At 39.3% G+C, this 13500-nt stretch overlaps 2 protein-coding genes across 4 annotated transcripts in view; both read right to left on the reverse strand.

Moving 5' to 3' along the window:
• Window positions 1-13500, reverse strand: part of LOC134202104 (uncharacterized) — a 227861-nt gene that overhangs the window by 113030 nt on the left and 101331 nt on the right. The gene's annotated exons all lie outside the window — the stretch shown is intronic.
• On the reverse strand, window positions 1432-2884 carry LOC134217982 (odorant receptor 43a-like). The gene is made up of 5 exons (XM_062696851.1): window positions 2554-2884; window positions 2294-2492; window positions 1976-2224; window positions 1711-1915; window positions 1432-1653 (listed from the first exon to the last, which is right to left on the reverse strand). The coding sequence occupies exons 1-5, from the start codon at window positions 2882-2884 to the stop codon at window positions 1432-1434; spliced, it is 1206 nt and encodes a 401-aa protein (XP_062552835.1).

A 13500-nucleotide genomic window follows, 5' to 3' on the forward strand; every position in this document is an offset into this window, starting at 1 on the left:
TCCAAATCAAATCCAAATCCTATCCAAATCCTATCCAAATCCAATTCAAATCCAATCCAAATCCAAATCCAATCCAAATCCGAATCCAAAAATCCAATCCAAATCCAATCCAAATCCAATCCAAATTCAAATCCAATCCAAATCCAATCCAAATCCAATCTAAATCCAATCAAAATCCAATCCACATCCAATCTAAATCCAATCCAAATCCAATCCAAATCCAATCCAAATCCAATCCAAATCCAATCCAAACCAATCCAAACCAATCCAAATCCAATCCAAATCCAATCCAAATCCAATTCAAATCCAATCCAAATCCAATCCAAATCCAATCCAAATCTATTCCAAATACATTCCGAATCCAAATTAAATCCAAATCCAATCCAAATCCAATTTAAATCCAAATCTAATCCAAACCAATCCAAACCAATCCAAACCAATCCAAATCAAATCCAAACCAATCCAAACCAATCCAAACCAATCCAAATACAAACCAATCCAAATCCAATCCAAATCCAATTGAAATCCAAACCAAATCCAATTCAAAACCTTTCCAAATGCAATCCAAATCCTTTCCAAATGCAATCCAAATCCAATCCAAATCCAATTCAAATCCAATCCAAATCCAATCCAAATCCAATACAAATCCAATCCAAATCCAACCCAAATCCAATCCAAATCCAATCCAAATCCAATCCAAATCCAATTCAATCCAAATCCAATCCAAATCCAATCCAATCCAAAACCAATCCAAATTCAATCCAAATCCAAATCCAATCCAATCCAAATCCAATCCAAATCCAAATCCAATCCAAATCCAATCCAAATCCAATCCAAATCCAATCCAAATCCAATCCAAATCCAAGCCAAATCCAATCTAAATCCAAATCCAATACAAATCCAATCAAAATCCAATTGAAATCTAATTGAAATCGAATCCAAATCCAATCCAAATCCACTACAAATCTAATCCAAATACAATCCAAATCATATACAAATCCAGTCTTAATAGAATCCAAATCAAATTCAACCCAAACTCAAATTCAAGTCCAATCCAAATCCATTTCCGATATTTACGTCTTCCAGCTCAGGGAATTTCTTATGCTTACCACGAGGTTACGTTAGGTTTGAAAAAATGAACTCAACACTTATCAATATTTATTTCAAGAGAGCAATCCAAACTCCCAGAACATGCTTTGGTACTCTAATGAACTGGCCAACAAAGCAAGTACTAACACACAAAAAACAATTCTAACAATTATTGTATAAAATCGAGACATATACAATTCTGCAAAGTATTAGTAGATTGATACAGATACTGTATTAAAATCTTGCAAAATTCAATATGCCAAAATATTATACAGTTTCTATGAGATTCTTATGCAGAACTGTATTAAAACCTGCTATCCACTTCTGGTTGGATGAAAAAATTCAACCACCTATACGATTGTAGACATGCCTGATGAACAGAAAATAGGAATAAACCGAATTCATCGCTCGTTTCAGCCCCTTTCGGTTCGCCTGGAAGAACTTCCCAACCATGACTCCGGAACTTTTTTGTCCTCGGGTAAGAATCATCATCAGCGTCTTCTGGACGTAGACCGGCCGGTCATACCAATCGGCTGAGTAGATGGCCTCCGCGACTTGCGTACTCTGTTAATTGACATAAATTAGGACTAGGACACTCAAGAAAAGATGCAAATATCACACCGCATACGTCAATCGTCCCCCCAGCCAGGCAAACACCGCCACTTCCCAGGCAGCGTAGGTGAAAATGATGAACAAGCGGACCACCATGAAGCCATCCAGCTGCACTTCCGTGAAGACAAACATTTTGAGACAAAGTATCGATATGCTTCCGAGGTAGTGCACCAGCAGATCCATGTTGATCGAGTCCTCCAAAATGCGAACACACCTGTGGGCAAACTTTTTGGATTAATTTGAGACGCACTTGAGCGGTTAACAAGAGACTTACTCAAAGGATTCGTTGTGAAAATCTACGTAGTTGTTCAGATGCCAACTTACTTCCGACTCAGAAATGGTATTGAGTTGATCGATTTTGTGTTTCAATATGTCGAAATTGATAATGCAGTGGTTGAAGATGTTTATGAATAACGTGTCCTTTATTCCGACTGATACGGTGGTAATCCATGTCACCGGTATGATAACGCTCATGTAGAGTACATACGCCCATACGTTCGAATGGATGTTGATATAGAAGAAGCTGGATTAGTTGAAATTGAGAGATTACTTTAAACTGTACTAGGATTGGTTGATTTCTGACAAATCATACTTGACCTCGAAGCCGGTTGGGAACGGAACGGGCGCATAATTCGTGAAAATCACGCAGTAAATGGAGTACGAAAGAGGTGCACCGCAATACAACAGCGTTACGTATCCCATTATTTGCCTCATCGTTACAGATATCTTCTTGGATATAGCCTCAGTTTTATTATAAATGTCCCTCGAAATCGGATCGTCCTCTTCCATCACTGCAAATGTATCTACATATGCACAATACAGTCCAGGACCCAAGATCTTCTAAATACTTACTATTCTCGAACATGACGTGTAACTTGTCCAGTACCAGTTCAATCTGTCGCTTCCTGTAAACGATGGTCATTATGGAGAAAACATCCATGAAAAAGGTCATCAGTTCTCCGGCAGCTCGGGATGCTCTGACGTAGTTTTCATCCCCAATCAAATCTACCAAAGACAGTATCAATGGAATCATCAGAAAGATGGACATCAATAGAAAAATGGCGTTCCGGGACCGATTGGACTTAGCTGTCGAGCCCCAGTAGCCAAACAGGTGGATCAGCTTCAAGTCTTCATCAAAGCTGGTTAGCTGAGCTGGACGCGATTGGTGAAGAGAACGCTTCATGCTGTCTGCTGCTAATGTTAAGAAGTAAAGCCAATTTTTCCAATAAAAGAACTTCATTATCGATCATGTTAAATCTCTTACAGAAAAGTTTGCTGAAGTTAATAATTCACATATAAATACCCAATCAATCTTAGACTGATTGTTTCATATTGTTTGAATGAGGATTGATTGAAATATTGTTCAGGCTATCGAACTTTTTTCAATGCCAAAAATAATTTCAGTAATAATTTACCTTCGAGCAATCATTTCTTTTTGTTTTCGCTCGACATAACGAGCCGAAGATATAGATCTGGTGGAAGATGAATCCTCTAAGACTGAGTTTCTGGGTAGGTTTGGCAACGGACCGCACTGCAGAGGTCGTAGATTGAAAAAAATAATAACAATCGCAACCATCATCAAGTCGCAACCGGTACGGTGTCACTGTCACCACATTCCTCTCGATCTCGGTAACAGTCAGTGCCACCTACAGAGAGCGCAATAGGGTAAATACGAAAAGAGGCAGTCAGCGGTTCGAAACAATGAGCTTATTATGGAAGCTATTTACATCTTGTTAACAAGCGGCTGTCGTTAGCACGTGAAAAAAAAACTCGAACCCGTAGTGAGTGTCATACGATCGGATACCCGGCAGCATTTTCGATAATTGACTCTAATAGTTTTAAAACAAAGCAAATTTCTCAGCTGGAATTAGTTTCTGGGCTCGAGCGGATCGTTATATTGAGCTTTGGCATCGTTTTGAAAATTAAATTTAATTAGATGACGACTACGGCGAAACAGTGAAAGTCATTGTTCCACCTTCTCGGAATTGCGCCAGCAATGCCATCAACAAGCTTCGACAACGATAATTGGGTCACTGATTCCAAGAGGAAAGATTGCGTCACAAAGGTCCATTCAATGCAAATGAGGCATTATTTTCGGGTTTTTATCGTTTGAAATTCAAACCCATGCTCGAGTGGAGCGTATTGAAGGAACCATTAATCATTTTTTTTATGTAACGGCCTTTAAAAATGACGTCAGGATGGCTTAGGAATTTGGATTGAATTAAAACATCTTGAATTCTATTTTTGTGTATGGTCCTTGACTGCATTACTGAAAAACTTCTTGTAGACGTTGTGTCTACGACATTTTATATTGCAAAATCATTTATTATCATTGATGGATTGACTATTCAAGGTTTCCCGAAAGACCTTTAGCCCGGTAATATATTTTACAGATTTTATATGGCAAAAATAAATGATAACCGAGAAATCAGTGATTTGTCAAGTGTTTGCTGATTTTTGTAATAAAGTATCCGATATCTCAGCAATTTAAAATTGGTTCAACTGTAATGCAGGTATCGGTAAAAACAAAAACCGAGCTAGTCAGTTCAACAAACTTCTTTTGAAGTTGTCAATATATAAAATATGCTAAGGTCTCGGTAATAATGTCATTGAGATAAGTTAGAAATAGTTAAATATCCTCACGTATGGAAATAAAATAGTTCAAGTAAAATTTCTACATTTAACAGTGCAGACGGTGGAGACTTATGAAGACAATTTGATGATGATTTTTTAACCCGTTTGACCTATAAATCAAAATTGAAATAACCCGTGTGGGCTCATTTTTCGTCCGATTGCCTGGCACCATGGCACGTGTTTTACACCACTTGAAAAGTGACCACTACTCCAGGGAACCCGGAACATCCGGAACCATATCCTGGTGATTCAATTGTATCAAAACTAACTTTTGATGCTGGTCAATGATGATTGACCACGTTTGCATCAACATTCTGGTCACTTTCGTCCATTTATCAATGGTTTTTAAAAAATGACCCGTTTTTGACTGCACCTGACCCAGGACCCCCCCATTAAAAATCCAGCCGGATTGGCACCATGGTCAAATCAATTCTTGTACCAAAAAATAGACATGTTGACGCTTCTTCCCTGAAAATTTCATGGCAATCGGACGAAAAATGAGCCCACACGGGTTATTTCAATTTTGATTTCTAGGTCAGACCGAAACGGGTTAAGAGCTATACATACGGAGTGGAAGAAGTCGTTCTGATTTTCAGAAATTCGGTTTGTTCTACGCGGAAGCAACCTCACATAAGAGAGAATTGTGAAACAGAATAGCATGTCAAGGCCATCAAGATTCAAATATAGTATTAAAAGATCGGTGTCAGGCCATTAAGCTGAAGGCCACCTGGCCGATGGTCATTAGGCCTAACGGTCCTTAGGCTTAATTAGCAGAAAGAAGCAAAAAGTGAAAAATGAGAAAATTTTCCTTCACCTTACCCCTTCTGCCTTCTTTTTTTCTCTTTTCTTCTTCCTTCTTCCCTTTTTTTATTCTTCCTTCTTACTTCCCTTCTTACCCTTCTTCGCCTTCTTTTATTTTATTTATTTATTTCGTCAACCGACGTAGACTAGTACATATACAATATACATGTTTTTCTTTATTTTCTTAATGCTATAAAAACGGTATTATAGTGTATAAAAATAAAAATAGTTTGGTTAAGTAGTGTTTAATTTTGGGATTTAATGTAAATTTAGATGTGTAGGTTCCGAATTGTGACAAAATATTTTTTTTGGGTTCTGCCGAGACATTGTAAAGTCAATAGTTTCGCAGTGTTGATTATAGATGGCCATCATCTGATTGAGAGGTCCGAATTTTGCATAATTTGTACGGCAGTGATTAATTAAAAATGTATGTCGATGACGCAGTTGTCGAGATGGTGTGTAGAAATTTAATTTCGATAAAATGTTTGTTGAATCAATACGCTGCGAAACTATATCGTTAATAAATGAAACCATTGCAGTTTCACGACGCTCTTTTTTCATCTCCATTCTTTTTATTCGCCTTTCTTTCTTCCTCTTCTTTCTTCTGTTTTTTTTCTTCCCTCTTCTTTTTTTCCTTCTTTCTTCTTTTTCATATCTCCTTCCTTATTCTTTAATCTTTCTTTCTTCTTTCTTCTCCCTTCTTTTCTCTTTCCTTCTTCCGTTCTATTTACTTCTTCCTCACTTCGAGCTTGAGCTTGAGCTTGATTGACTGCTCGTAGTTGCTACTCCATTATGACCAGATCAGCTGTTCTTGTACAGGGAACCAACAGATGTTTGCTTGGGACTAGCACACATCTTCAATGTACAAGTACTGGTGATCTCATTTGTTAGGTCATACTGGCGCCTGCCACGTCAGAATGCAAGTCAATGTAGGGAAGGGGGAGGAAATGATGATGCAATCACTCGCCCACTGCAAGCCGAATATACCTCTGCACTTGCCACGAGTTCATGCGGAATTTGTTGGAATTTCTGGGTTAGATTGGAGAGGCAGAGGTCCGTCTTGCGCGGAGACGAGCCAGCCTCGGGCTGAAAAAAAAAAAAAAGGTCCGTCTTGGTTAACGAGCTGCCAATGTGATAGATAGGTGAAGGTAACTGATGGAATTTCTAATTGGATGTAGGAAACGAGCTCTATAAGTTCATTTCCAATTCTAGCAGATTACTGTTAGAATACTCAAATTGAAGGTATAGGAATAGTAATGGAAACGGTATGGAAGTCCATTTCCAGTTCTAGCGATTGCTAGAACATGAGAAATAAAGAGAAAGATACAAAAGTAGGAGAATGGAACGGACCTGGGATTGAATTCACGACCTCCTGCGTATGAGGCAGAAGCAGTAGCCATATGACTACCAAGCCCGCTTCGAAACAAGAGAGACCACGCACTGAACTGATTAATTTTATTACCGGCCGCGCAATGCAGAACACAATATTTCGTCCGACCACGCGATCGTTCTGCTGTCCGAAACAAGAGAGATCATGCACTGAACTGATTATTTTTATTACCGGCCGCGCAATGCAGAACACAATAATTCGGCCGACCGCGCGATCGTTCTGCTGTCCGAAACATGAGAGATCACGCACTGAACTAATTATTTTTATTACCGGCCGCGCAATGCAGAACACAATAATTCGGCCGACCGCGCGATCGTTCTGCTGTCCGAAACATGAGAGATCACGCACTGAACTGATTATTTTTATTACCGGCCGCGCAATGCAGAACACAATATTTCGTCCGACCACGCGATCGTTCTGCTGTCCGAAACATGAGAGATCACGCACTGAACTAATTATTTTTATTACCGGCCGCGCAATGCAGAACACAATAATTCGGCCGACCGCGCGATCGTTCTGCTGTCCGAAACATGAGAGATCACGCACTCTCTATTTACTTCTTCCTCACTTCGGACTACTTACTTCTCATTCGGCCTAATGACCTTTCGGCTTAATGGCCTTCGGCATAAGACACAGAATCTAAAAGATCCGGTAAATAGGAACAAACCAATTCCACAATATAAATCTATTCGAATATTTCTGAAAATAGACATTATTCATGTATTCGTGTCGTCTGTTTAGGGCATAAAATTGAGAAGGGCAAAGAAGTTTGTATTAAAACCTGAAAAATAAAAAAAAAAAATTGCAAAATAATCAATTTATATTCTCTATTGCTCTTATTTCGATTGCGAAATTGAACTTTCTTCAGTAATTTTTATTACGGTGGGCTTTTTTTTCACAAATCCACCAGTACTTTTTGACGTAGAACTATGTCTATCTTTTCTATATTGGGGTACACTTTACGATTGCGAAAATCGGGGACCGTCACGAAAATATGATAAACTTCAAACTTTAATATCTCAGCCGTTTCTCGATGGATTTTCAATTTTTTTTGACCATTCGATTGTATTTATATGAAAATACTGATTTTCAACTATTAATTATCGATAATTGATAAAAAGTTTAAAAATAGGTAAACCAACCAATCACGTACATGCATCACTAGCACAGACATCAAAAATCAATCAATTGCGGGTTTGGATCTAATCCTCAGTTTGAACAAGAATTCACACAGAGCGAACGCATCAAAGCGATCGCAGCGGTCCGCTCCGCATGACGGAGGCGCTGGTAACATTTTCAACCAAAATCCATCGCATTGGTGGTGGTGGTCCTCGGTTTGTTGCTGCAGATCATTCAACCTCAACGAACCAGCATTTCAGATGAAGAAAGGGTTGACTATAAAAATAGCACTGTTGCGATCCCGCGCCGCCAGTGGCGATGCTGAAAATTAATTACAAATTGTGGTGTTAGTTAGTTGTTGGAAAGGCGCATTGGGGAAAGAAAATTGGTTCTTCTCAGGACCAGCATTTTCTGAAAAGAAAGGTTTAATTGTGAAAATGGACCATTTCAGTGGCATCGGCGTTTGGCGTGCATGCTTGGTTTCTGTTAGTAATTAAATCCATTCAAATTTACGGACTTAATTTATTGAATACAAGAAAGCTGCTTTCCGGCGCGCGAGCCATTTTGATCGAGATTCCTCAAAGAGCGGTTTAACAATTTATAAGGCAGTACCGACTATATTGCCACCAACAAATTATATCTTTTTCTGATTATTAACAAAAGCTCCACTTATTATTTCCCATGTAGTGGCTATATTTGCTACCTAGTAACCCCCTAAATGAATTTGAGCCATAAAAATTAAAATGCCAATTTGAGAACGTTTTTTTTACGAACAGATCGTAAGTTTTGAGTGGAAGAAGGATTTTCAGTTATAATTCGTTGAAAAAAGACGACAAAGATATACTTTTTCCCATTGGTAATAATTATTTTGAATCTCAAGCGTTAGATTATGGCGTGATCATCGTGACGAATGCTTTGCCTTTCTTGTATATTTGGTTTATAGATTTTTGACGAAATTGCTCGGAAAAAGCGCAAAACAAAAAAAATCCCTTATAATGCGTTTTCCAACTAGGACTCTTCGCTAAAAAAAATGTAACGTGCCTTGTTTTGTTTTGTATAACGTAAAACTTTTTAATCTTTTAATTTTTAATCTTATTTATTTATTCGTATAGCTACGTAGTCCTATATCACCTTTGCGTACAACCCGATTGGGCTGCACCTTTGAGTTTTTACCGAGTTCTCGGTAAATTTGACTTTTCGTAATCATGAAAGCGCATAAATTGTTCAACTTTTAACAGAGCTCTCTACCGAGAATTCATCTGATGAGAAATCGGTAGTACATTTACCGAGCCCGTTAAAAAATTAAATGTTTGAACGTCATATTTACCAAAAATTTGGAAATAAAGCAGCTTTCAATTAAAAAAAAATCTGGCAGAAAACTGTAGCTAGGTTTGTGAATAAAATATTAGAATATTTATGGTGGAATGTCGGATAAAACTGTTTGAGGAAGAAATGTTGGGGAAAAAATATACGCATAAGGGAATATCCAATAATTACATTACAGATATTGGCCATTTTCAACCCTCCTGTCCCCCTATATCACACTTTTTGTATGAATCATTGAAAATTGTTGTATTGATTGTCACACTTCGGGCAACCACTCCCCTCCACCCCTCTGAGCGTTACGTAATTTATGGATTCTCCCTAACAATGCTGCTGTAAACAGACAGAGGACAGATATTTCTGTTTGGAACAAAATTGAAATGAAATGGATAGAAAACCATGACTTAATAAATGCGGAGAAAGAAAAGGAAAGCTAACTAAGATTATCGGAGAATTAAGCTAACTGAGATGGAGGTATGCTATATACATAATGTGTTATAAATCCAGGTGAGTTAAAGTAATGAAGATAAATATTTGTCCAAATATGTAATTGCTTTGGAAATAGTATAGGAGGAGTCAAGCATTCAAATAATTGAAACAAAAATGGTTAAACAGTTAGTTAGTAAAGTAGACGTAGAACGGTCTTTTGAACGAAAGTCATACAGCTAAAAGCCATTTGGACAAATGCCGGTAGGCCAAAAGTCATCTAGCCGAAATTAATTTAGCCGAATTGAACGTTTAATCTAATAACCACTTTTAGGCCAAAAACGATTTGACCGAAGCGACGGCCAACGACACAGCCAAACATGTTATTTGGCCGAAAAAGCCAAATAGGTCAACTGGTTGAAAACGCCATTTTGCCAGAAAATTTCGTTTGGCCGAATAGGTTATTGGTCATACCGTTCATACGGCTGAACATACCGTTTGACTGAACGAATCATACGACCGTAAATGTTGTTTACTAAACCATATGGCAAAAATTTTTTGTTTGGGCGAACAATAGTATATGTGAACAGTTTTGACTGATCAATGACAATCCAGACATGAGTAGGAAAAAATAAAACAATCTAGTTCTAACTAATCATTTCTCACTTCGTATTTCTCATTTGTAATTTCTCCTTTTTCACTTCTGTTTTCTCACTTCGCATTTTTCTCTCTTTACTTACAGTGAATATTGAGAAGTGAGAACCAAAGAGTAAGAAATGAGAAGTGAGACGTCGGGCTTCTCACTTCCCATTTCTCATTTCGCAATTTCCATAATGAGAATTTCCTACTTTCCAGGAGTGAGAAATAATACTTTTTACTTCTCATTTCTTACTGTTCAATTCTCAATTCCCAAACTCGCAGTGAATATATTGAAATGCGAAGCAAGAAATGAGAAATTAATAAAAGTAAGAATTAAGGAGTGAGCAGTGAAACGTGAGACTTCTGACTTCTTTCAGAGAGATGAACATCGCCCAACTCCAAGTCAAGGTAAGAACTATTAAAGCATGCTTTAATTGCCTTGGGGTGGGTCATCAGAGCAATGCGTTTTTCTCTCGATTCTCTTGTCAAAATGTAAGGCCAGACATCATACTCTTGTCTTCGTCGATATGCTTGATTCTGTTGATAGTTATGATTGTGACACCCTCACCCCTCCAGTTATCAGTTACTCAGTGAATCAAACCCCTCGTCCAAATAACAGTTTGTTTATGACAGCACTCTTCACTTGACTGCACTTATGACAGTTCGGGTGAATTTGCTCCCTGGCGAGCATTTTAAGATTCAGGTTCTCAAGTTCATCTAGCATCCAAATCGTTGGTTGATAAATTAAATTTGCCAACAACTTCAGGCAAGGCAGAAATTGTGGGAGCTAATGGAACGAAATTAATATTGACGGGTATTATTAAATTTGGGGAAGGGTCGTTTGGACGAAACCCATTCGGCCGAAAGCCATTTAGCCGTATGCCACTAGGCCGAAAGTTGTTTGGCCGAATATACCATTTTGCCAAACAGACTATTATGCCGAAAGTCATTTGGCCGAAATGGTCATTAAGCCGAAAGGGTCGTTTGGCCGAAAAGGTCATTTGGCTGAAAAGGTCATCTCACTACTCACTTTGCGGTCTTCTTTTTTAACAGTGAGAAGTGAGACGTCTCACTTCTCACTCCTCATTTCTCACTTCTCACTGTAAAAAAGAAGAGCGCAAAGTGAGTAGTGAGGCGTCTCACTACTCACTTCACGCTTCTCACTTTTAACAGCGAGAACTGAGAAATAGGGAGTGAGAAGTGAGACGTCTCATTTCTCTTTCTTCACTTCGCGCTTCTCACTTTTGACAGCAAGAAATGAAAAACGAAGAGTGAGACGTCTCAGTTCTCACTCCTCATTCATCTCTTCTCGCTGTAAAAAGTAAAAAGCGCGAAGTGAGTAGTGAGATGTCTCTCTTCTCATTCCAAATTTCTCACTTTTCAATAAACTACTCGGCCAAATGACCTATTCGACCAAATGTCATATTCGGCTAAATGACCTATTCGGCCAAAAGACTCATTCGTCCAAACGAACCTTTCGGCCAAACGATCCTTTCGGCCGAACGACCCTTTCGGCCAAATGACTCTTTCGGCCAAATGACCCATTCGGCCAAATGACCCATTCGGCCAAACGACCCATTCAGCCAAATGACCCTTTCGGCTAAATAACCCTATCGACAAAACGATCCATTCGGCCACACGACCCTTTTGGCCAAATGACTCTTTCGGTCAAACGACCCTTTCGGCCAAATTACCCTTTCGGCCAAACGAACCTTTCGACCAAATGACCCTCATTTGTCATAAGACCTGTTTGTCGACTAAGTCGAGTCAAGTAAGAGACACTGAAGACGACCTTACTGTTTAGGTCGAAATACGTATCTGTCAAGGTACAATCAAGTGGTGGAATTAAATGGGAAGGTACAAACAGACAGTGAAGACATTCCACTAAAAAGCCCAAAAAAATTTTCTTACCAAATGACCCTTTCGGCTAAATGACCCTTACGAACAAACAAGCCTTTCTGCCAAACGACCCTTTCGCCCAAATGACCCATTAGGCCAAATTACTGTTGTCCTGTTGAATGGTATGTTCGGCCAAACAACTTTCGGCCTAGTTGAATTCTGCCAAATGGCTTTCGGCCGAATGGTTTTCGGCCAAATGACCCTTCCCCGAAATGGTCGCCATTAGCGAGAGTGAGCAACAAGAAACCCGTAAAGAACTCGTCGATTATTCAGACCTGCCTGCCAAAGGGAATAACTATAAGACACGCGCTGATTGGTTAGCCAATCAGGAAGCAGAGATGATTCAAAATTTTGTATATGAAATGTGTATTCGTTCATAGAGCAAGCAGTTTTTTGTGTCCAGGAAAACCTTCACTGACGAGGTCAACCGCTAACCGTCCGTGACCGGACAAACTATAGTGCGATAGTTCTCCAGAAGAAAACATTCAACAAGATCTCGCCTGATATCGCATTGAATGACGACTTGCAGACCAAAAAATTGGACAATCACGATCGATAGGAATCAGAAGAATATGGTGGATCCAAGGAAACCAACTAGGTACCATGCGTTTTAGAAAGTTATAACATAACTCGGCCGCACTCAAGTACTCAATGGCTTCACCCTACCAGTCAACATCACGTGGGTGAACAACACGGGAAACATCATCTTTGAAGACAGAAAGTCCAGAAAACAGTTAAACTAAACGTCACCGGTCCAACAGAATGGCGGAAAAACATCGATTTCGCAAATTAGACACAACACTTAAAACAACTCGAGAGGCAATTTCACGAAAGCGGAGGTAAAGGTGGTGCCCTTGCAAACTCTAGAGGGAACAAATTGCTTGGGCAAGGCTTATCAAATACCTACTGACGATAACGGCCTTCAAACACTGATACCAACGTTTACAACCTGAGCATGATCTTTTATGCATGCTCAAACCCAAGGGAGTGAACGAGATGCCATGCCTCAAATTTCTTTAATTTTGGCATATTTTTTCCATGCTAAATGTCCATTCCCAAGAGTTGTTGTCCGACGGCCTGTCAACGGTATGGTGTAAGTCACAGTTACAGGTCAGAAATATAATTTTTTGTTTCCGCTTCAAAGCTTTGGCAGTCGGGCAAGCATCACAAACATCAGCGAGCTCCGGTAACGCCATATATGGCAAAAAGAAACAGCCAAGCCATGGCTTTGCTCGTCAACGAGTACTACCGTCAGATCCCCACCCCAGCAATATTGCATAGGCACTCAGCTGGCACTGGCGAAGTCAAATCCGACCCCGATATCGAAACTGACCTTCACCTTAATTTGACTCTAACCGAGATGCTGTTTACTTTTCTAATATAGCTTTTTCGCAACTATCTAATCTGCAGACTGCAATGCTGAACGACGACCTTCTCCTTCATACGAATCCGACAACCAGCATCAACTGGGGGAGGGTGGGGGTTCAAAATCATCAAATTTGGCGTTACGTAATTGGTGAAAGAACCCTAACAGATTTAGTTCGATACCTAGCGATATATAGCAAGAG

The sequence above is a fragment of the Armigeres subalbatus genome, chromosome 1 (genome assembly GCF_024139115.2).
Source record: "Armigeres subalbatus isolate Guangzhou_Male chromosome 1, GZ_Asu_2, whole genome shotgun sequence".
Taxonomy (NCBI): Eukaryota; Metazoa; Arthropoda; class Insecta; order Diptera; family Culicidae; genus Armigeres; species Armigeres subalbatus.